The 25,423-nt window shown below is 41.1% G+C and overlaps 1 protein-coding gene across 10 annotated transcripts in view; it reads right to left on the reverse strand.

Moving 5' to 3' along the window:
* Positions 1–1,287: 1,287 nt before the first annotated feature.
* Positions 1,288–25,423, reverse strand: part of MITF (melanocyte inducing transcription factor) — a 107,797-nt gene continuing 83,661 nt past the window's right edge. For 3 of the 10 annotated variants that reach the window (XM_086619307.1, XM_009990898.2, XM_086619309.1), the window contains 8 exons: positions 20,570–20,797; positions 19,391–19,474; positions 17,932–18,027; positions 12,111–12,228; positions 8,714–8,770; positions 7,622–7,697; positions 5,776–5,923; positions 1,288–3,010 (listed from right to left, as the gene is read on the reverse strand). In XM_086619307.1, coding sequence (XP_086475433.1) covers positions 2,609–3,010; positions 5,776–5,923; positions 7,622–7,697; positions 8,714–8,770; positions 12,111–12,228; positions 17,932–18,027; positions 19,391–19,474; positions 20,570–20,797 — 1,209 coding nt within the window. In that variant the 3' untranslated portion in view covers positions 1,288–2,608. Of the gene's footprint in view, positions 3,011–5,775; positions 5,924–7,621; positions 7,698–8,713; positions 8,789–12,110; positions 12,229–17,931; positions 18,028–19,390; positions 19,475–20,569; positions 20,798–21,962; positions 21,996–25,423 lie in introns of those variants that run through there. The other 7 variants (XM_086619313.1, XM_009990900.2, XM_086619312.1 and 4 more) reach the window with 7 other exon arrangements.

Genomic DNA, 25,423 nt, shown 5'->3' on the forward strand with positions numbered 1-25,423 from the left:
ACCAAAAGCCTTATTCAATATATTCAGTGGTTTTCAGTTACTACACTCAAGCGTGCACACTCAGATTTTGTACAGTGCTGCAGAGCTGTCCTATTTCAATGGGGAAGGGTAACACAACCCTGTGTTACAGCTACAAGCATTTCACAGCCCTTATTTTCTTCACCTGTCACCATCACCAAACAGCAGCACCAGAAGCCTGTACCCACATACTCAACTCGGAGCTCGCTATGGCACAGCTGCCTTGCAGGGAATTTCCCTGCCCGAGGACCACGACAGCTGCAGGGCATCCTGCAGGCTCCCGAGTCCTGCCCCGGGCCAGAGCTTCACTACCCTAGGAAAGACACATTCCCAAAAGCTGTCTAGAGTGGGGGGGGGAGAAGCATCATTATCTAACTCCAACTCCTCCTTCAAAAAACAAAAAAGGAAAAGAAAAAAAAAAGCCACAACCCAGCGGTTGCATCGATGCCGACGCATGGCTCACTGCTCAAGCAGAAACGGGGACAGCTGGACGCAGCCAGCAACAGCCACAGAAAGAGCGAGACGAACACAGAGCCCAGAGTACCATTAACACCAGCTGCGTCCCGCCGAGCCCCTCGCCATCAGCGGCGGGACGAGCGGTGCCAGGCTGCGGACGCTTCAAGAACCCTTCCGTGGGGAAACGTCTGGGTGAGAGCTCGGCGAGCCACGCCACGGGCTGCGGGAACTCCCGACGCTGTCCCACCACCACCCGATTCACATTTGATTTCCGAACACTAACTGCCGCCACCGAGGTTTCCTTACGGCGCCGGCCAAACTGGCACTCAAGTCACCAACCGTTTCGCTCACCCTACGTGATTCCCAGTGTAGCACAAAGGAGAACGGGAAGCTCTTGTTTTCTAGATGTAGGCACCATGCTGCACTTCAACGTCCTCTAAAACGTCACCCTAAAGCGCTCTCCTACGCCACACTTCAGTCAGTGCTAGTCGAGGAAGACTACAACTAGAGTTTAAGGCACTTCATTCTGAACGAGACACGCTGCCTGCCGCTCGCCAGTCAGCTGTAGGCTGCTATGGAGAAATCCATTCAATCCATCTGGCTCGTACCACCACATCACCTCTGTAAAACACCCAGGCTTGATATAATACAAGTAGAACTACCGTTATTGCATAGGACTACACTTGAGTAGATAATGCACCCGACTACTTTTACAACATTGTTGCATGTTAAAAATTAATAACGTTGTTATCAAGTAACAGTTATTTGCAGATACAGTAATTTACTCTTTTTTTTTTTTTTTTTTTTTTGTTGTTTGTTTGTTTTTTTCTTATGTCAGCCCCAGTGCTGAAATAAAACACAAATTACTATAACAGGTATATTAACTACATAGTTATGTTTCCAAGCATATTACTACTTTTTTTCTGTATCACTAAAAATAAATATGTAAGTTCAGTTTCTCTAGAGTTGTTTTGTTACCTAATCTAAATTTGTACTCTACCTTAAATGTGTTTAAAAACATTTTCAAAGTGAGACTGTAATATACAAAATATTCTCAAAATCTCTCTTAAAACACAGAACCCTGCATAAAAGCTTCCTTTCAAGTGTTTACAAAGAACGCAGAAAACTTCCGATGAGTTTTAAAAATGTCAAAAAATTGTTGCAATATTAAGAGGCAAAAATCTTACAAATGAAATACAAATATATTTAAAACAAAAAGTCAAGGATAACTAAGGAATCCATGCAAATCAAAATGAACTGTACAATGCAATTTAAAAAAAATAAAGCCAATTAGATATATACAACATAATGTGCCCAGCTGATAAAATGTATCTTTTTTTTTGTCCAAAGAGCATATACCAACTTACAGTGCTCCTGCTTGGTTTACTGTTGGCAAGCCATCAACGCGTGTTACAAAACAAAATAAAAACCTAAGAAAAACTCGAATCATGATCAAAAGGAAACCCCAAATCAGCTCAGAGTAAAATTAAACGGCACCTCTGAGAAAGAGACTTGCATCTCCCTGCAATTTTCAGCAACAGCATTTTGTACCTCGATCAACACAATCAAGATGTCTTAACACTTTTTTGTTTGTTTGTGTTCTGAGGGGAGTGGGGTGGGTATTTTTCCCTAAACACTTGTCATGTAAAGACCAACATTTGAGGGACACTGTATCTTTAAGGCAGCACTATTCAATTAATACAATTACAAATTGGACCTTTTTTTTTTTTGGTTTCTTTACATTCTTTAACTTTACATTTTGTTTCCAAGTAAATAGGTTGCATTTACAATTCTACCCTGCCCCTTCCCAGTAGAAACAGACTCTTCATTTGTAATTCTATTGCTTTGAGTAGATTTGACCAGTTCAAAGTTCTTGGCGAATCCAGTTCACAGATACTGTACATATGCTGTACAATATTTTGGAGGCATTGATAGTTTTAAAATAGAATATACAAGTTTCTTCACAAAAATTCTAAAAAAAATCCTATATATATAATATATACACACACGCGCACACACACTGAGCTACTAATGAAGCACAAGGGAAAAAAATCAAAAAATTCTACAAAAGGTAAATTATTTAATCTACTGATCAAGAAACAAAGCAGTTTATGAAAGGTGCGCCGAGTGTACGCTAACAAGCGTGATCGGTGTCCTCCATGCTCACGCTGCTCCGCCTGCTACTCGTCTTCGATGCTCCAGGAGACACAGAGGAAAGTAGTGGGTCAGTTACTCCGACTGGGGAGAGGGTATCGTCCATCAAGATATCTTCCAGTTTGGATCCCATTTTTGCAGGAACGCTGTAAGTGCCCGTCGGTTCAGTCACGTTTCCGAGGTTGTCACTGAAGGTGATGGTACCGTCAGTGAGATCGAGGGTGGTAGTGCAAGACAGGTCTGTGTGGTGCGGCATGATGTCTTGGTTGCAGTTGTCCAGCACAGGCTCTTGTTTGATGACCCTGTTGACCATATCGGGGGAGCAAAGGCCTGTAGATGGAACAAGGGACAGTCCGTGTGCCCGAGCTTGCATCTCAAGTTCCTGTAAAGGAAGATAAAGGACAAATTACAAACAATCTGAAAGCAAACTCTGTCATCTTACGCTCTTGTGTACTGTGACTTTCTATTTCCTTCTGTTGGACACAAACCATTTCCTCCCTTCCCAACAGCGACAAGTACTTGCACCTTGTACATTTCTGCCCTGCAGATTTTCACCTGAACGGTAGTTTCTCGAAGAGGTGGGTGACCACCACCACACACTGGTCCTTCACACTTCTCCTCAGAACCTACACCAGCGCCAAGACCCAGCACCCTGTAGAACAGACACATGCCCCCTCAGGCCTCTTCTCAAACCAGTGCCATGGTAGGCAAGTTTGGCATCAGGTCAGGTGAGGAAAGTATTTAATCAGTTGAGAAAAAAAATGGAAATAGCAGAAGTGTACACTTAGTACTTTTAAAAAAGTCCTATGTGAAGGCACAGCATGCCTATATGATGCTTGTCATTTCCTGCTAAGACAACTGGAAGGGACATTTCTCATTCTACAAGTCTGGTAGAGCTGGAAGTAAAGAAGTCAGTCAAAACAGGACAACACTATTCCTGCTCTGAAAAATTATAGGCAAGTCGTAGGAAGGCTTTCGACTTCCTGACAAACAGTCAGGATTCTTCAAATCTCCATGAAAAGTTTAAATTCCACCTTCATATTTAATCACATAGATGCACTTGACTGGAGACAGGTAATAAAAGAATTCACTTAAATGCCCTTTCTCAAATGCAGCAGTAAGAGAGATGTTTTGCTTCTACTTATGCATTAGATTAGGCAATCACAATCACTGTTGTGATTGTACTGTTTCTGGATATTTCTACCACTGAGGTTGATTAATAGCCTTTTTTCCATTTTCAAGCTAAGGCAACGAGTTTGTAATTGCACACTGCAGGATCAACGGAGAAGGTGGAAGAAGGAAGCACTTCTTCGATCAGTTAATGTGCCAAAATCAGGAGTTCTTTATTCTGTGCTTAATCAGAATCAAGGCAAAAGGGAAAACACAGAGTTTAAGTTATTTGTTGCCAGAGGTATTGCCTATCAAGGGTCTGGTTTTTATGTTATTTTGATTGAAGAAGGAGCCAGAGCAGATGGATAACGCAAAGGAAGATGAAAGACGCTTCAAAAGTGATCTGACTTAGCTTTGAAACACCACTTCTTGATGTTGCTCTGCAGAAGGGTCACGTCTTTATCGCTGCACTCTAGCAAACAGATTGTTCAAGAAAGTACAAAAACTGCGCTGAAGCTCATCGCAGCCTGTTCTATTTTAAAGCTGTTTACTGCCGTGCTTGACTCTCAGGTATTTGTAGTTTCATCATCTACTTTGTGGATTAGCCGTGAGGTGGTTCAGGGGTCTCCTGAGACAGCCAGCCTGGCACACTGCAGCCTGCACACAGCTGTCTGGCTGCAGATGAGTAGTGACATGAGAATATCTGGGACATCACTGTCTCTGTGTTATGTGTTCTTACACCCAGTTCTAGATATACTTCTATAATTACCCTTTTATAGAGAGGGGTGGATATCCAGCTATCTTTGCCCACCTGGAGAACAGAGTTCACAACTTAAGCTGTGTAGCTTGCAAGGCTAAGGTTTCCTATCCAGCTGGAGGTGAAGGCAAAGGAATTAATCAGAGAAAACAGAGTTCTCACCCCTAAATCTCCGTGTAATACAGGCTATCAGGAACCTGGGTGAATTTAACAGGGCAACAGCCCAGAGAGAAAACATTCATGCCACCTACTGCTTTTCAGTGTTGAAAAGGAGAACTGTTTTAAAGTCCTACAGACTTCAAGGAACAAAGACAACAACCAACCATAGCTCCTTGGCCAAAAAAAAAAAAAGAAAAGAAAAAGCAAAGCAGCTCAACATCCATAGCTCTTGGCTGTCTTGCAGCAAAAACTCTTGGAGCCCTCACATCAGGAGTGCTTCTCTGCAACTGATCTCAACAAGCCAGGGCAGCCTCAACATTACATACAGCTGCCAGTCCCCAAGATACCTACAGGGAATTCAAGATACGGTGCTGCAGTGTCTGTCACTAACACTGCCCTCCCTGCCCATTTTGTCCTGCGAGCAGTGTTCACCCTCCACCAGAAGGCAGATGGTAAATTCCTGCAAAGCATCAGGGAGAGGCGGATCGAGAGAAGAAATAAAAGATCAGACGTAGAAGACTGCAATCTGCAGAGCTTCTCTGACAGATAGGGTCTAGATTGGTCCCCAAGCAATCTAGAAAACCCACAAGCAAAACAAAAATATTTCATTTATTGCCATTCGTCTGAAACTGCTTCAGAAGAAAACAAGCACTAAAGCTACAGGTCAAAAAAACCTCCACAAACAAGACAACCACAGTAAACATGCTCCCAAACAGTTGAACTGAATGCGATTGCTATCAAAAATAAATCATATACAAAGTCCCAATTTCTTAGGTCTGGCATCTCCCCTCCCCCCCCCAAAAAAAAGAAAAATTACCATACAAATCTTTCTTATTGTATGGTTTGCAACTTACACTGGACACAGTAGAACAAAAACAGACTAGTTCAGACTAGCCCTAAATGCTTTACTAGAGTGCTGGGATTTTTTTTTTTTTTTTAAACTAATGTATCCTGTTTTTTTTTTTCCTGGAGAAATCTCTGCATACATCTCAGCATTGGTCACCATTAATTAAAATGGTGGTTCCTTCTATCCCACACTCCTACAAACGAGCTTCAGTTACCATTATTTGCAGCCACACACTGCAACATCAAGAGCATTCGCAGTTTATTTATCAGCAAACCTGTATTCTGAGCAGTAGGTGCCTGTTGGCATGTTCCAACTTCTTCTGTCTGTTCTCAAGCTCCTTCGTGCGTTGCTGTTCTCTTTGCAGCTTACGGATGTAGTCCACCGATGCTTTTAGAATAGTTCCCTTATTCCAGCGCATATCCCTTTGAAATCAACACAAAAGGAGAAGTTAAGGCTCTCAGGAAGGCTTTATTTTATAGCCAATACCTTCACATCGGCAGCTATGATTACATCTCATATACATACAACATCTGGCTAAAACTTACTCCAAGCTTATGAATACTCTAGAAGGTATCTGAGATGCACTAGAGGGGGCCCGAGCGCAGCTATTACCAAGCAGACTGCAGCCAGCCCCTGCCCAGCCGAAGGGTGCAGAGCCCAGGAGTTGTCCTATGTCCACCCATGCTTCCTGCATCCCCCTGGGGCCAACCCCCTGCCTTCTGCACGGTTTGGGACCAGCACCGTGCAGAGCCACTGAAGCCCAGGGGCTCCTTTCATTGCCTTATGGCCAGGCTGCAAGACAACAACAAAACCCCACAAGACACTTCTCAAGTGCTGCACGGCTTGTCTGGGTGACACCTGATTTCAGTTGGGGAATTAAAAGGACTGCATATGACCCCATGCTTCTGTGGGAGAAACACCTGAGGCCCTTTAGCTCCTAAGAAGCAGCAAGCCATAGTCTTCCTGGTGGCATCATATCACAGCCGTGTTACGGTAGGAAGAGAAGAGTCCAATACAGCAGCATATTCAGGTGCTTTAAATTTAAACTCTGGATAAAAGCCAAATGCCACTCTGCAGCCTAGGGGTGATGGTTCAGCAGTCAGGGGGTACGTGGCTCCCATACTGCTTCTCCCACTTTATTCCTCCCACACTTGCTTTGGAGAGCGAGGCTGCCTGCATCATCTTCTGCCCCACATCATCTTACTTTGTTTAAATAAAAAAAAAGTTTACTACAGACTATCAGACCAAAGATTCACCTGTCCCGTTGTTTGACCCAGTGCAATATTGTCTTGCTTGCCTTAGAAGAAGCTAAAGAGCCTCTCTGAAGAGTAGCTATGAATTAATCCATGAGCAACTGCCTTAAAATAATGGACACTCTCCTCAAAAGCATCACGGGGCATTGATTCAGATTTAACTGAGACCTTCAAGCTCCACAGCCAGGAGGGCTCCTTGCTACTGAATCGGCATTGGGAAAGTGTTAAGACAAGTTAGTGGCAGTAAAGTTATCTAAAAGAACTACTGGGAAATCACCACAAGCACTGGCAAATTATCAGTGAAGAGACACTCAGTTACACTCTTTACTTTTCTTCTTTTTTCTTGGAGGGAAGGGGAATATGACAGCTTCCCAGAGGAACTGCCCTCCGTTTTCACAGAAAGAGGGATTGGTTTTGTCTTGCTGAGCTATGATATCTAATAAATTAAAAGGATCATTTTGCAAGACAGGCAGCCAGCTAAGCAGCAAGACTAGACTAAGCTTTCACATCCTGACAGCTCTGCCCCTGGAAAGGCAGGCATTCCTAGCACCAACCCCAGCCCTGCCAAAGCACAGGGTCCTGCCGGCTGCTGCACAACAGGACGGTGACTGTTTTGTGATAAAAATAATCAAATTAATATAAACTTCAGCAAGTTCCAAAAGGGAAAAAACAAACCCCAAAACGATCTTCAAAAAATAAAACAGAACCTTCAAGCATTCCTACTGTCACGGAGTGCCAAGACTATACAAGAAAACTCAGGTTTGGGTTTGTTTTGGATTTTTTTGTAAATGATTTTTCTCTCCTAAGATATCTTTTTTTTCTTTTAACACTTCCCTCCCACAGTTTCCTCAGGCACATTATACTTACGGGTCATTTGACTTCGGTATCAAAGTGCCTAGTTCTTTTATACGATCATTAATATTAAATCTTCTTCTTCGTTCAACTTTAGGAGAAACAGCACAGATGTTACAAGTAATATTCACATTTAATTACAACACATAAAGTGTTCCATCAAAGATTTTAAGTGCCTTTGAAATGTTCACCTGAAACTTAAAATTCAGTGACAGAGTAATTTATTTTGCTGTCTTACACATGGACACACTAAGACAGAAGTTCTGTCTATGCTGTAAAAACGCAGGTCTGCTGAAGTGGCAGTTAAGCTGAGACTTTGAAAAACACGATGGCTGTGTTATGTTAGGGTGCAACTGAGAAGGAAATGTTTTCCTAGGGAAAAGCATCACAGCCAAATTCAGAGACAAAAATTTAGATGCTCAAGGACATCCCAAAGCAGGAAAAGGGACAAAATGTATAGTCTCTTTTTTAAAGTACTCTTCCAGATGCAATGTTGTAAGGATTCAAAAGTCAAATACCAATTTTCTTGCATTAGTTTTTCATGCTATGGAAAAGGCTTCTGAATAGCTCAAAGCATGAAAAAGTTTTTTTTCTAGTAATATAAAGGACCCTTAAGTTATCCTTTAAAGTCATAAGATGCTCATTATTTTAAAATGTTGGGTTTTTTTCCAACTTAGAAATATGCATTCCCTTCAAAAATGGAATTTATAAAACTGCCACACTGAGGATGCACATTGACGTTTAAAGTCACAAACTGACCACATAGCTAAGATTTTAGATTTAATTTTTTTTTTTAAAAAAAAGGGGGAAAATCATGCCAGGTGGATTTGTTAAAAGCCTCTGGATCAAATGTTGTTCACAATAATTCCATTGATAACAACCACCCGTTCATCGGGCTTATTAAAAAAAAGAGTTTAAAATTCAACAGTATATTTAAGCACGTTTCACAAGAATTGGAGATATTTGATCTACATGAATTAACATAACGAACTGGTACTATACACTACATGCAGTGTCTCAGTCAGATTTAAAACACCAGCATTCAAACACTTAACGCCTAAAAATCACTTCTAGAATCCGTGGAAAACGCAAAGAACCAAAACTTACTCAAGTTGTGATTGTCTTTCTTTTGCCTCTCCTTAGCCAACGCTCTCGCTTCCGACTCTGTAGGAAAAATACATGCTGTGCATGTGAATGAAGTAATTAGAATTAAAGTAATTCAAACATAACGTTCCAGTCTGTGAAACATTTGCGCAGGAAGCCTGATTGATGCTTGTCCAACTCATTATTACACCCATTCCAGCAAGTGAGAAGGGCCAAACACAACGCCGGTGTCAAACTTCACCCCCGGCAGGCGCCGAGCATCTCTTCCCACACTGACTTCCATGACGACAGTGTTTCCCACGGAGGCCCTGATTCAGCAAGGTATTTGAGGACCACAAACTGCTGAAATCCAACATACCTTCTACGTTTACACACAGCTGGCACGCTTACGTGCGACGCAGAGGCGGAACCAGAGGAGCAGCATGCCTATTGCATTGCTGCCTGCGCAGGATGTGAAGCAGTCGGGAGTCAGAGGCTCTACTCACCGGAATTAAGGCTACGTCCTTTTGTGGCACGTGCACGCACATCACAAGACTCGGGTAGAACTTAAGTGACCCATTAAAAATACTGTGTTTTCCAGCTACACTAGCTACGCTTTTCATTATATGAAAAAAATTAACACCTTTATTAGCAATATTGTTAGAAAACAATGGTCTTTGCTTCAGGAAAAGCAAAAAGAAAAATAATGACAACAATAGAATCATAGAATGAGGTCCCTTCCAGCTCTAACCAAAGATCATCCAGTTCCAACCCCCCTGCCATGGGCAGGGAAACCCTCCACTACACCAGGTTGTCCAAAGCCTCATCCAGCCTGGCCTTGAACACTTCTAGGGACGGGGCATCTACAACTTCTCTGGGCAACCTGTTCCAGTGCCTCAGCACCCTCAGAGTGAAAAATTTCTGCACATCAGTTGTCTCCTCAACTCAGGACTGTTCTTAACCCTGCTCCACACATTTATTATCGGATTTCAGCATGTAATAGTTCAGGTAAAAGCATAATTAAATTTGTTATTTTCAGTTCTCATTTGATCTTACATTTCTCAAGCAATTTTTATTATTTTTTTTGTTTGCTCTGTCCCTTTTAGTGTTTAAAAAAGATAAAGTAATTAATCCTTGCCCTGTTGCATTTAAAACTCAAAACCAACAAGCGTTATTTAGTCTTGCAATCAAGTGAGGACAAGTGAACATGTGATCTACTATCAGAAAGTCCACTATGGAAACAAACCCCCTCACTCATTCCAACACGTTTCTTTCCTGTATTTTTATTTTTATGGAATATGGATTATGTCCCACCCAATGCAAAATAACAGGTGATAAGGGTTTTCCTTGGAGTACTGGAAGTTGACTGCCTCACTGCTTAGGATACAGAGCTACTCCAATATTACATGCAGTATAACAAGACATCTTCTACACTAGGCTCCCAAAGGATCCCCAGAAAAGCTTGAAAGACTATTGCAGGTCTCAGTGAAATTTGGGCTTAATCTGACATTGCCTTATGAAATAGATATGAGGTTTGTAAAGCCAAAACCAATAGAAACTGCACTCCTGGGTGAGCAGAATTCCCATTAAATGCTTCAGTAACTAGAGCTGAGTACTCAAAACCATCATCAACATCAGATGCTGGGATAATACATTTGACTTTTCTTGGTTCTTTATCGTTTTGATATTTATACAGTAGGATGGAGAAAGGTTTCTGACAAATGCTAGATTTAAACATCGCAAGCTCTCGCTAGCCTAGTTCCAATAGCAAAATCAGGAAATGGAGAACCAAAAGACTCCTGCCTGCAACAGCATGCCAATTTTAAAATCACTGGCTGTCAGAAAGCACCATCAATAGTGCTTTCTGCACAAAGGCTTGGCCAGATCAATGTCTAAGTGGCTGTTGTTACATTTGAGTTTAATTCCTAAACCTTTCCTAATCTTAATGCAATCTGATAGCATACATTTTGAACAGAAACAGCATTCATTTAAATTGTTTCCATGTACAGGTGAACGTAGCATATAGACATTTAACTTAGTTCATGTCTATTGTGATGTACTGAGGACTTCCATAAGACCACTTCACTCACTGATTTCCCCTCTCTTTCTGCCTTCTTTGCCTGAAGTGTTATGCAACTGCCTGCAGTGAATCCACCAGCCTGGATATCTGACAAGTTGGATGTTTGGTTGCAGTCTACAGCCACCTTTCTATAACTGGGGCAATGAAATTATCTGTAATGCAGGATGTTGAGTAGTTCTCACCGTCTTCCCCCACCTTAACACAGTCCCAATGCTGTACAAGCTTTTCTTTTTCTAGGAGCCACAAGTTGTGCAGTTTCTATGTGGCTTCATTTAATGCTGAACTCAAATTTTGTGCAGTCGTGTATAAATGCAAATATCTACTAGCTCAGAGATGTGGCATTTCCTCCTGAGAAGCTGACTCTTGGGCTATTTAAAACTGCTCTACTTAAACTAATTCCTTCCCAGAACCTGCTTTGCAACTGAGTCAGCCTGTGAGTTTTCACAACAGAAACCCAGAAAGATGACGAACAAGAAAGAAATTATGCCTCTACCATACTGCATACAGTATGACTCCCTGTTGGGCTTAAGAACAGCCATTTTTGGCTATTAAGATGATTTTGTCATTGTTTCTAGAATGGATCTCCGTTTGTTGCTCCTTGCATACTGTACCCTATGTGTGGTTATATCAAGTGAAGCAGAACAGCAAAACTGGAACGTGCTTGTGAATATGAAACTTCTTATTTCTTCCTTCAAACTATTCAGCTTCTGTACACATGTGCTTAAGAGACTTTTAACGTCCCCCTTCCCCTGCCTCCCACAGCTTGTTCAGAGCACTGCTGGAAGAACAGACATGACAAGAAATTTATAGGATACTTCATTTTCATCTTAATTTGAGAGATGCGTATTCTCAATCTTGAGTGCCTAATTTTACATTTTATAGGATCTAAGTGTCCAGATTTCATATTATAGCAGGCCATTTGTTCATTACTGCTCTCCCCTACTAGAGTAAAGCCTCAATAGGTAGCATTCCTTGACATGAATCCCACAAAGACTCCAGATTCGAAGTTGTTAAAGTTTGGTGTTGATAGAGCAAACAATAAGCCCAAACTAGAAAACAGCTCAGAGAGATGCATGGAAGCTTCCTGTGACACGTTTTCAAGGTGCAGATTTCACTCTAACAACTAAGGACTTTATCTCAATTTGCCACAGTGAACGCACACATGCCCACACATGAACACAACCGCATTGCAGGCTAATACGTCTGCTAACAAATGGTCAGCAAAGCAAAAATTAACTATCCATCCATATATTCTTTCTTGTAACAGAAATTATGTCCAGTATCACCTGAATTCAAAACAATTATACTATTGCTCCAAGGTGGTATTATAGACATACTTACCTGTGAGCTCCCTTTTTATATTAGGAAGATTAGCTGGACATGAGTTGCTGATGTTTAGTCCTGGAGGAGGCATGCTTTGGTTGCCATAAAGGTCAATCAAATTGCCAGACACAGGCAACTGAAAAAGATAAACAAGGAAAAGGATTACTCATTTTGCCTTTATGGAAATCTTTGTACAGAAGAACAGTTAGGACCTGCTACGAAATCTGTGTTCTTGTCCATGTGCAAACAGAGCACGCAGTAAGGTCAGCAAAAGTCACAGATATGAGGAATAAAACACCTACAGTGGGAAAATTCTGTCTTCTCACCTCAAGAACATGCAGAAGATGTAACATGCTGACAATACTGCTGTATTGTTGCTCCTATTTTTCAGTGAAACTATTATGTCTGTACCCCTATCAGTTCTCTTACTGAAAAGATCTGAAAGAGCCTACAGAACTCTCCCAGAGGAAGCCCCCATTTTTCCAGGAATACGTGAGTGGAAGTACTTCGCAAGTTGTCACATGCTTGAGGGAGAACACTGTATTAATCAATCACATTTTTCATGTGATTTGAAATCTACCTACACAGAAAACATTTAAGTTTACTTTAACTTACATAACAAGAACACACACCAGTAAGAGGAAGATTATTTTGACACTAAGTTTCCTCAATCATTTGTTCATTTTGCTATTCTTATTTAGGTGTGTTTCAGCACAGAGATTTGTACAGAAATAGGATAGTATTGTAACAAGACTTATCAAAGCTATCCCTTTAAATCAAGGTGTATTTAAAGAAGTTTATCCTGAGTGGATTATTTTACTCATCTCTCTTTTATTGTCAAACTAGGTTTTGAAAAGACAGGTATAAAACACTTTCATATCTTATCTGAGCAGCAATACTTCTTATCATAGCTGCTGCAAAGAAAACCAATCCCTCCAAGACACTGATCTTGCAGAGATTAGAGTATTAACTTTACACCCATGTAAATAATGCTCTTTAATACAATGGAGTGAGTCACAGCCTGGACTGTTAAACTCCTACTGACGGTCCTTGCCAGACTGAGACCTAAGAAAATTTCTCTGCCATCAGGAGCTACCATAAGAAGCAAAGCTGATGCGCATCCATTAAAGTATTACCAGCTAGAAGCCATGCTGATACTTCTCTTGAACACACAGTGGCCAACAACAAAAATTAAGTCCCTTGACTCAATCTTTAAGTGACAGAAGAAAAATGTAACTGAATTCTCACCAAGATCCAGCCTTACAATTCCTCATCCTCCCCTTAGCTCTTGAATACAATAAAAATTAAAAAAAGGGGAAAAAAAAAAAGAATATCTATAATAAGTCTAAGGTCACAGCTGCCCATCACAGACTACAGTCCACGTTGGGACGTAGCCACGTTAATGTCATGGTGACCACTCACTCTCTCACTGCTCTACAAGGCTGATCCTTGTATCTTTTTGCCCTTCAAATGCATCCTTGACACAGCACAGCAATAGCGTCATACACCCTTCTGACTTGGATGCGCTTTTTCAACTGATGCTCCCAAGCATGGAGAAGAGCACAAAGAACTTGTTTGTAGCCCAGGGACTTGAAGTTCAGAACCAGACATGTGAAATCTAATCAGGAATTTCAGGGAATTAAAAAAATTATTTTTTTCTTCCAGAAATCTAGAAACTAGCATCTCAAAGACTGAGTAAACCAGCTAGGTAATAATTAAATATGGAGAATAGCCAAGGTCACCAAGTTGCTTTATTTACTGCAAGATGGACCCTACTTGTTACACCAGGTTTGTGGGTTTTTTTTGTTGTTTGTTTTTTTTTTTTTAATTCTTTTTCCCTCAAAAGGTGTCCACACTGTGCTGGATTTCCATGCAAATAAATACGACCTGCGCAAGCAATCACCACGAAAGGGGAATGTAACGCAGGCGGCAGCTGCTGAACGTGCACGCTGAAGTCCTGCAGAATTTGCAGGCAGCAGAGGAACCCAACCAAGAGCTGTGCAACCACCAAAGCACTAGCACTGCTGATGCAGCATTAGCTAAACCAAGGAAGATGAAGGGAGAAATTTGCACAGCTGATAAATGTTGCAGGTTTGTATGTCCACATGAACGCTTATCAGGGAAATTTACATTAGAGGTAGATGCCGACAATCTCCATTTAAATCAGTGATCCATAAACAAAGAGACTGATCTGCTTCTCTCTCTGACTATTTTTCTCAGCAATGTGAACCCCACGGGGCAAAGCTTCAGTTCTAACATTTTACTACGTGTGTGACTACACGTGTGGTCCACACTCAGTATAAGCATCACAGGCCTCTTCTCTGTGACGGCTGCAAGTCACATCTTTGAGACTAACTTCATGTAGCCCCTTTCACCTGAAAAATATAAAGTGCATACAACACTCCAGCTCATCTCACATGGCTAAAATACCTGCAGTTAAAGATAAGTTAAAATTGAGGCACGTCCTCTGTTCCCAATTCTATTCCAGGTCCCAGAGAAATAAAAATTAGTTGACTTGTAAGGTAAGACCAATAGTTATTAGTGCAGAGTTCAGAGAACCAGAAAAGGGAGAGGACTCCTGTGCTGAGGGCATTGGTTTGAGATGGACAAGTCGGCAGCAGTGCTGTGAGCACACAAAAGCAGTCACTAGGCTGAAATGGGAGGAAACAAACAAACAAACAGAAGAGGCTTATAATGGACACAGTGCAGCAACACCTGGCGTTTATTTCAAATGCTTCCTACTGGAAGAAACTGGAAAAAAATTAACACTGTTTGCAAACATTTCAGCTCTAACCTATTAAGACAGTCGAGCCTTTCATCGCATTGCTTCCCAAAGCCATGGGAAAATGTTCAAAACTCCCACAGCCATTTCATTGGAACAATGTGAGTCTCAAAACTGAGAAAGACATGAAATCTGATGTCCTTTTTCTGGTGCTAATGCTCCTTCCCTGCCTTCACCAAACTCTAGCATCTTTCCAATTTAAATATCCTTCCCTTAAGGCTTTTTTAGTCACTTCTGGCTAAGAAGAAATTTAAATACAGCGTCCTTCAGATCATCCACCTTTTCCTTCATTTACTTTTTGGGAGAGTAGAGCGGCTTATGCCAGGCTTAGCTTGTTATCTTCATTGAAACAGCGTGGTCTAAAAAGCCTTCGTTCAGAAGATTTCATATTTCTAGGCCTTGGTTTCACAAGGTGCACAAACAAATTACTGCTTTTATACAACAGAAATTTCAAATCTGATAATTTTACTGCAGATTCATCATAATGTACATTCAGGGGAGTCTGAGGCTTTCCTTTCTCCTCCACTACACATTCAGGTCATTCAGGCTCTATATAGATCAGCTGTGTGATCAACAGGGCTCTTTCTAAGGTACCAGTACACACTGCGAGGGATTCTGTTCCCCAGCTCGTGCAGCCTACAAGGTATTCTGTTGTTCCCTTACCTACAAGCACATGCTCAGCGATAGCCCCTGAAGTAAGACTCCTCTCCACTTCTGAAGTTTAGCTTCCACAGGAAAGTCACGTTCAGAAGCGGAACTGCATGTACTCACACGGCTTTCCATGTCAGAAAATTGATTAGCTGGACAAATTAGTTGTCATCTCAACTTGGCATACAAGAGTTCTTTACACAGGACATAGCAATTCAATTACTAGGTCACATCTATGCAGAAAACCCTCTTGGCAAGCTAGCACCATTTGGTGGTACCTTTCAGCACAGAAGCAAAGACAGCTAACTTGTGACCCAACACCAAAGTTTACAAATGCTTCCACAAGCAGTTGATTGCAATGAGCCCTTTTCAATTAACAGGTACTTGGAAACTTCCCTTAGCTTGCTCTACACAGAAATCTCTGATTTTGCTTATCAATTAAGTAAGTACTGTTACCAAATGTAACAAACTGGTCCTTTTGTTCTTTGTTGGTTATGGAACAATAGCAGCCTTTGTTGTAGTCTCAGCACAGCTATTTATAGGTTGTGTCTTTTAGAGACCATTTCCTCTCTTGATTCCTTCCACCTCTACTTAGCTCAGTCTACAGACATTAATTCCTTATTAGTAAAATGTTGAGTGTTTCAAGAGCTAGATCCTGTTCCAAAAGAAAAGCATCAGGTTCATTTTTTTCCCCAAACCAATTGTTGGGAAACATGGTTTGACTTCTATCTCTTCAGGATTGGTACTAGGTTAATTCAGAGACTGAAATATGCTTTTTGCCTCCAGCAATTTAAATTAGTATTAGTATAGAAGTCTTAATTCTACTATTTCATATCTTTATTTTACAGATTTCACCACACACAGTGGGCAATTTCTGAAATTTCACAGCAAATGTGGATCAGGCAGTCTTTACAAGGCTTGTTGTCAAGCAGCAAGCAGGAGGGATGCAGGCTACCCTATATATTGACTACATGGAGTCCTTGCACCAAAAGAACGCAGAGCACCATTATGTGCTTGTCTGGAAGCAAAGAGCCACTGTCGAGGTCCCTCTGAAATGAGATACGAAGAAAAGTACAAAGAAATCCAAGTCCCCTCTAATTTAACAGGTCCCAACCCAAGGGAACTTCAGAGAAAAGACTCCAGAACCACCCAAACTCTCAATAAAAAAAAAAAGAGTAAGTATCTTGAAAACTATCTTTTTATGAGTTTTTAAGTTTTACTCTCAAACTCCAGGACAGATGCGCTTTTCAAGTCATCTTAAATTAAAGGAAAAGTGATTCTTTCCAGTAGGACTCTGCAGTTACTTCTCTGTCTACTCAAAGGGCACTATTTAGCAAGGGATGCCGGTGGGCCGTTTCCTGCGGCACGCACCACATCTCGGAGAGGGCTGTGGGAATCTGTGGGAGCGTAGGACTAGGTTAACATGACATCAGACAACTATTGTCAGCAAATGCAAAAATATGCCATAAAATCGATGCTATGCAGTAAGCTGCAAATTTTGGCACCTGATCAAAAGGAAACAGACGCCAGCGCTGGCGGACATGTACTCGGCCAGATCTAACAGCACTTAAGCTTAAGGCAAATAATTCACTGGAGCTACCTTCCACAAAAGATCAAAATAAGATTATGCCAGAAGTACGATTACATTAATGCTCGCAGCAATGTGAACCAGGAAACAGGAACGGCAACTCAGAGGTATCCTGTGCCTTCCCTCGCTCACCAACTTTCACATCTCAGTGTTCTCATCTTTTGCCACAAGCTTCCTACGTCCCCTTCCCCCTGTTCTGTTTTTAAGCTTCTTCATTCCTTCATCTTTTGTTTCTTTCGAGGGGTGGTTTTGTTCTTTAGATTTTGCACCATGTTTTTTGTCATTTAGCTATGGGCCTCTCCCCGTTTGAAATCAGGTTAAGCTAAAGCTCTGATGTCAGAGCTGACAGTTGAACTAGAGCAACTTTGGACAGGGATGCTAATACATGCTTAAACGTGGTGTACAACTTCTTACTTGAATATGACAAGACACAGGAACCTGGGGTGCCAGGGGTTCCTTCTAGGCTTTCTGAAGCCAAGTATAATGTCCATGGCAATCTTTGATATGAGTGGGTATGAGCTCACTTCTTTTAGTTCAGTTCACTCCTCTGTTACAATCCCCTCACTAACTTGACTTTGAAATAAGAAAAGCAAAATTGTGCTTTGTATTCCCTCAACCTGACTCCAGTTTGTGGTTTTAAATTCATGTTTTTCGTTGTAATTCTATACCTTAATCTCTTCTAAGAAAACGTAATTATCCTCTATGAGACAACACAATAACCACTTAATTGCTCAGAGAAAAAGTCAGGCTACAGTTTTGCATTCTCTCAAGGAAAGACAATTAGACTTAACAGGGAAACCAAAGGGAAAGGATTGTTGTACCGTATTTGCCATTTGCAGGGCTGGGTCCATCAAGCCAAGGATTTCTTCATTGTAACTTGACTCCAGACTAATTATGTCATCAATCACATCATCCATCTGCAGCAGAAAAGGTGAGCAAAGAAAAACAAAACCGTTATCAAACCCGCTAGAATAGAGAGCCCTGACAAAGCACTGCAGCCACGCGCCGGCTCTCTGCAGCACGGGCCGTGCAGCTCTGCCACGTTCCAAATCCAATCCCTCAGCCATGACTCCGGCTATTCAGCCAGGTCAGTCAGGTCATGACAAAGCTGAGGCTTCATGGTCCAACCCACTCCTCCCACCAGTAGTTACCCTGCACTACCTGCCCACGACGTTCTTCCTCCCAGGAACAGCCGAGGAAGTAGCTCCCCATAGAACGAGCTACGCTTATGACGCGAATCCCTCTGCTCTGCCCCGTGCAGCACTGCCTGCCTACCCTCCGCTTCTTTCCTCTAATTGTGGGGTCAAAACCTGCCTACAGACAGTAACACCCAAACCCTGAGATGCAGGGGAAGGAGAGGGAACAAGGACTTGCTGCTGGGTGACAGGCTGCCCACCCTCAACAACAGAATCCGTTGGATTCACATTCCTCACACACTCTTCCCAGGAAGCACCACCCAGGAGCAGCTCGGAGATGACTTTAGGTGGTTCAAGGCATTTTCTGGGGCTGGGCTGGAAGGTGTCTCTGTAAGCTCCTGCATGGTCAGGAGAAACAGAGCCCTCGAAAGCACCTGTGCAGGTGCTCCAAAATGTCCTGCAGGATTGACTATTTCATTTTTGCTCACTATAAAAAAGGAACTTAAATGACAGCGATCTACAAAATCAATGCATAAGAAGTTAATGGTAGAAATAGTAGCATCTGGGATTTTTGTATCAGCTCAAGACAGTGTGATCAGAACGAATTACACTGACTGGAAGCGAAGGCAAGAAGGGAACAGTTACAGCCCATATCTGAAGTCTTGTTACTAAAACCAAAAAACTTTTAGTTCAAAAGAAAATTAAAAAAAAATAAAATTATAAGGATGTCTACTGAGGACGAACTACCATGGATGGATTAAAGCCTTTTTGTATTATTTTTTTTAAAAACAAGCATGATCTGCATAGAAACGTGGTCTTAGAAACTATCAGGACAAGAACATACACATGAAGTCTTGGGAAAATTGCATTAGAAAAGGTTCCCTGAAATGAGACCTTAAAGCACGGCTGCTATGGTCTCCTGCTATAGTGCTAACGTGCTAGAAAAGCACTAATCCTCTTCAGATGTCTTAATGCACTTTTGACATCGATGCTAATAAACAAGGTTATTATTATGTTCCTTAAATACATTTTATATTCAGATTCTTAAAGACACTATGAAGCAAGTTTATTCTTCAGCATAACTTCAAAGAAACATGCTCATTAGAAAGGGGACCTGTGCTCCAACTCCTGTGTCATCCAGTACCTGCATGCATGATGCTCGTGAGTGTGTATTCAGAGCCGGGCACTCACTCTCAACCCTGCTTTGCTCTTCAAATTTATAAAATCCCTGCAGAAATAAAAAGGAAAAAAAAAAAAAGAAGAAAAAAAAAAAAAGCAAAGCATGGATCTGAGTTCATGGCACAGTCTCAGTCCCAAAAAAAAGCACGATTAAAATAGTGTCATGCATACATGTGCCTGATGACACAGCAAAGTGAAGCTGTAAATATCTTAAGGAAAAAAAAAGATTTGGGTGCAACAGGGATGACAGGATGGAACTATTTGATTTTGTCTTTCGAAGCTATGGAGCACAAGTCATTTCTCTTGCAAGTGCAAAACGCATTCTGTAATAATTATTTCTCAAAATTGCATAATGTTTTCCTCACAGAGTATATCTGTACTAAAAATCTGTCACAAAGGCTTAAGGGGGAAGGATAGGGGGACACAAGGTGCTCTACAATTGTCTCCCATTTGTCATGTGACAAAATTATTGACGTAATTCCTACACTTGTTAACATCTTTCAAATCATGTCACATCCAACCAAATTTTTGCCAGCAAAGATTAAGACAAGGTTGCAAAGGACTTCTAGGCATAGGCTAGCGAAGTCATATATCTGCAGCGCCAAGCTCATCATGAAACAGCAATCAGTAACATTTTAGGATATATTAATTGGGATAATCTGGCCTTCCAGCTAAGCAAGAGACTTGCTGAAATTTTTCTGCAAAGATATCTAAAACGGTTCAAAAAGCTTTGTGTTTTTCAGTTATTTTTGCTATGCTCTTTGCTCTTTCTATACTGAATGAGCCATAAATAACATTATTCCAGAAAGCTACAGCTTACAAAACTGCTTTGTATTCTCTTTGTAAGGTCAATTATTCACCGCATGCATCAAGCAAGGAGAAAAAAAAAAAAGTAGTTTTAATAAGCATAAATTAGCTAAAATAGTTCACAAAAGAGGAAGTTAGAGGGACGCAGTTCTTTTGCCAAAATGTTCTGTGCAAACATATGTTCATCAGGCAGACACAGAGGTAGCAGTTGCATTTTCAAAGAGAACAGCTCAGAAAAGACAAACATAACAACTTAACAACAAGCAAATACGGTTTAAAACCAGAAAGCCAGCAGACTGCAATTCCATTTTACTGACAAACATGCACAGGATATTACCTCTTTTTCACAGTTGGAGTTAAGGGTAAGCATAGCCATCGGACTGTTGGGCGCGCTGCTTCCAGTTCCAGGCGGCATGACATGATCTCCAGGCTGGTTTGGACACGGCAAGCTCAGGGCTTGGTTGGCATGTTTATTTGCTAGAGTGGTAGAGAGGTACTGCTTTACCTGCTGCCGCTGGGCTTGCTGAATATGGTACTTGGTTGGATTCTCAAGGTGAGTCTGCACCTACAGGATGCAATATAAAAAGTGCTTTATTGTTTTACAGCATCATTATACGTGCTATCGATCTGAGCTATACATTTGTGACATATACACCAGCTAAGCATCTGACTTAAATACAAACCTGTGCAGCTCCGAGGGAGCCAACAGCGCTTCGCTAATGCGCGTCCAGCAGCAAGAAACCAGTTTGTGAGCTCGTGTTTCAGTCACTGACTTACTAACGGTAAACCAAGAAGTTCCACTTATTTTTCTACAACGTGAGATTTTTCACTGAAGACCAACGCTCAGGTTTTCCAGTTTATAGAGATACTCCAGAACAGATGGCTCTCCGTTCAGACCTTCAGCTACGCGACATTTAGTTTTCACTAAAATACGGAGAAACAAGTTGCACTGCAGGACTCATTTTACTTCTTAGTAACGACCAATTAAAGTCAAATAGTATGGATTGCTATTCTTAATCAGATGTCAAGTAACAGAGATCAAGAAGTTTCTTCTTGGTTTGTTTTTGGTTTTGTGGGTTTTTTTTTTTCTTTTTTTAAAGTAACACATTGGTTAAAAAAAGAAATGCACCATTTTTTTGCCTACAAATTATTTATATCTCAGATATATAGCCTAAATCATATACAAATAAGACAGTCTGTTTATAAACACATAATGCAAATAAGATACAAGAAAAGAAGTGTTTCAGCTCAGATCAATCACTGTCCTCAGCAACAACTATTTTTGTATTTTAGATAAGCTTTTCAGTACTTAGAATTTTTTTTTATATGCAAAATACAAGAAACCTCATAATAAACTATCCTCGCACACCCTAAACAAGGAAAAGAAGAAAGGCAATTTTTTTCCATGCAAAATTTTCACCATATCCTGGAAAATCTTTGCCACCTTTCTTTGATCATTAGTATTTTTTATCGGAAGGTAGAAAACAACCCAAAATATAATATTACTCTCAGAAGTTTGTTTTTTTTTTGTTGTGGTTTTTTTTTTTTAAAAAAAAAAAACAGTTCCATTAAAGTGGTTTTTGCTGTTACAAGTGACCGTGTATGTCCCCCACTTATTTTTGTGGAAGAAATTAAATAAAGCATACTAGATACCAGCGGAAAAGGATTTCCTACATACCATAAGCCTTCTTAGCAACAGGTTTTAAAACACATCTGCAATAATGACTCACCTGATAATGATTATACTCAAGCATTTCCAGCATACTACTTATAGGTTCTGAGAGAAGCGACTGCAATATCCTTTGCTCTATGCTAGTCCAGTTTGAGGGATTCGCATATGGAAGCACCATAAAAAAGCCACCCCAAAACAGCTGAAGGAACTTGAACGCCACTGCTCAGACTTATAGTGACCTACACTAATTAGCCACGGCATGTAAAGAAACAAACAGTTCACACAGGGGCTCTTCTTGGAAGCTGTGCGAGTTTAGCCTTAAGTATCGGTATTATTTTTTTCCCCTGGTTTTGACGTCATGCTTTTTCATAAACATAAAAGGGCCTTTTAAGCGATGGGCTATCAAAGTCAGATTGACAGTTCGCCCGAGGCTAATTCGCTATTCATCTTTCGTTCCAGTCATACTAATAGACAATGGTGTTTTTCTTTAGCAGTAAGGTTAAAAGTTTTTAAATACGGAGTAAGAAATAACTGAACAAACGCCCTACAAGCGTAACTCGTATCCCCCGGCAGTGGGGTGCACTGGATAAGCCCACGGGGCTACACAGTCCCATCTTCAGCTTCCAGGCGCAGCAGGCCACCATCCTGCCCCACGCAGCCGCCGATCCACCCTGGACCTGCAGCTGAACACAAAGGATTTGAAAAAGCTCTACCCACATCCTCAGCCTCCCTGGGGCTTCAGAATTCTGTCCCAGTCTACAGCTGGAAGAGGTTTTCCAGTTCAGGAGTGGTTGATAACGGACTAAAGCATGTCCCAAATACACTCATCTGCACTTGTCCACACAGTCACTGTACCATGCACAGGCCCTGCACCTTCCAGAATTTACTTTTTCTTTCTATCCAACTCCTTGACTCAAGCACAGGCATCAAAAACTGCTCAACCCGCAATATTTTCCCAAGTCTCTGCTGCACAGGGAAGCACACTCGAGACAGCGTTTCGAGAGAGTTTAATCTGATTTGTTGCACTACAACACAACGCAGAAGTCTGCTGTGATAAGTACGGCACTTGCTTAGTCAGTCCCAAACGGCGTTATCCATTTTCCTATCACCACTGGTAAGAGTTACACTACTCAGATAAGTCTGTTTTGCACTTAAATTTTCATCTCCTGAGTAGATAAAGTTAAGAGTAAACGAGTTATTTTTGTGACACTTATCTTTGACTATGTTATTTTAAAAACAAGCCCTACTTCTCTGACAGAATTTGCACATTCCTCTTCCTCCACAGGCATCAGATACCACGGCTGTTCTCCCTCCATCCAGCCAGGGTGCGGGGATGGAGCAAAGCCTCTCCTCTCCGCACCCATCTCCTACCCACCCTCCACAGTCCCTAGAGAGGGACCAGCAAAATTCCAAGATCCACATCTCAACTGTGCATCATCAAATATTATTTATAATATATACTGAAATGACTTCACTACATGTCTACTTTCAAAACACACTGCCTAATTGACATAGGATTTTTGTTGGCAAAACATGTACTTATTTCACAAGAACATACTCTCCCCAAGATTTTGTTGTATTATCCTATATTAGAATAGTTTATGTTATTTTGCTACTCCATAATTATTTTTTCTTCTTTTTTTTTTTTTCTTTTTCAAATGGGCTGTGCTGCCCTTGGTATGTCAGGGAAGGCAAAAGAAAAAAAAGTTGTGAACCTTAAACAAAGTAGTTGCATTCTTTCTCAAACTTTTAAGTTGCAGATTTCTACTTAATACAAAAGTGTAACTATTTTCTGAGAATTTGAATCTTGATGAGAAGTGTGTCCTCTTCGCTACAGGGCAATAGCTTTCAGCTGCAGTTCAGAAGCTACTGTCTGCTTTTTTCTTTTTCCCTTGTTGTTTTTTTTTTTTTGCGCAGGGGAGAGGGAATTTTTCTTCCTCTGCCCACCCTTACAGTGAATGTAACAGCTAGATAAACATTGCTGCATATTTCTGTGCAGCACAACTGCAAAGCAAATTATAATCTAGTCAATTTAATTCCTGACATGCCACACAGCCACTTTGGCTCACAGAAAAAGGTACATCCTTCTGGAAATATTCTGAACAGAGTTATCCAGTAGACCACATTTTCATGGAGAGTCAACTCTTGCTACACAAGGGCAAGAAGTGACTCTGAGGAGATTTGTTTGCTGTCAGGGGTCTGCGCTTCAAATCAACAGCAGCAGAGAAGATGCTCTACTGCTTTTACAGCAAAAACCTACCAGAACCACAGTCATTACACACTAGATATGCACAGTTCTCCAAGGATGCGTCACCTTCCCACACAAGTCCAGCAGTGAACCGAAGAACACAGAGAACTGCCTTTTCTGTCACTAACTTGCTCTGAAATGATGCAAAGGAGAGGTTTAGGGACTGAATATTTTCTTTTAATCCACAGCTGGTCAAACATACCATCACATTTGACTACAAGAACATACAATTATTTTCCAAATGGAAGAGAACGCAACATAATTATTTCCACCTGCACGTCAGTGCGACAAGGACAGGAGCTCACACACCTTCCTTCTTGGACAGACGTACCAGTTTCAATTACCCTCGCTCTGGCCAAGTGTGAGGCCCAACAGGCTACACAGAAGGCATCTGAGAAACTTCAGTTTGATTCTTTGTTGTGTCTCTTACTGCCCTCTTGAACTGCCTTATGAGCTCCATCGTGAAAATCTCTATGAACTCAGTGCTTTTTTTTGAGACTGTTTTGGTTTAGAGCATCCTTTTCTGCAGTCTCTACATCAAAGAGAGCTCAAATGTGCCTACTTGGGAAAGTGTCCCAAGATGTACTGGTCATGGTCAGGCTGCAGATAAGCCATAAAAGTTTTACTCTTGACAAAATATCTCTCAAGCAAAGAACTGCAAAACAAACCCTAAAATGAAATTCCACTACCCTGAATTTGAAACCATGAATAAAAGCTTTGACTTAATTAAGATCTAATTTTGGTCCTCAGTCCCTTCTTGCCTTTAGGGTAAAAAGTAGTTCTTGTTGTTCTTCCAAATTCATGAGACACAAAGTGCAAGATGACAATTTATTGGTTTGGATACGCTCCCCAAGAAACATGTCTGAATAGAGACATGCAAGAAAAATGGGACAATTTGAAACTGAATTCTCTGGATCTTCAACCATCTATCTCCAGGAATCTCAACCCAAACTTTGCTGTAATATTACTGAACTGAGTTGAACATTGTTTTTTGAGCATTTTGGTATTGGCAAGCAAGAAGTAACAGAATTATCATCTGCAGAACTTTGGAAATTATTTAAGACAAGATGACAAAACCAGCTAAATTTATCACACCATAGTAATAAAATAACTTGGCTATAAGGAACTACAGATCAAAGATGGTCAAGTGGCAGCCTACAGACTCGATTCAGCAAAGAAACACCTGGAAGAAGGCTGTACTTTCAATTTGTATTCAGGTGCATTTCCAATTTACATGAGTAATACAGAATAACACTGCCTCAGAAGTAGAG

The sequence above is a fragment of the Tauraco erythrolophus genome, chromosome 12 (assembly GCF_009769465.1).
Source record: "Tauraco erythrolophus isolate bTauEry1 chromosome 12, bTauEry1.pri, whole genome shotgun sequence".
Taxonomy (NCBI): domain Eukaryota; kingdom Metazoa; phylum Chordata; class Aves; order Musophagiformes; family Musophagidae; genus Tauraco; species Tauraco erythrolophus.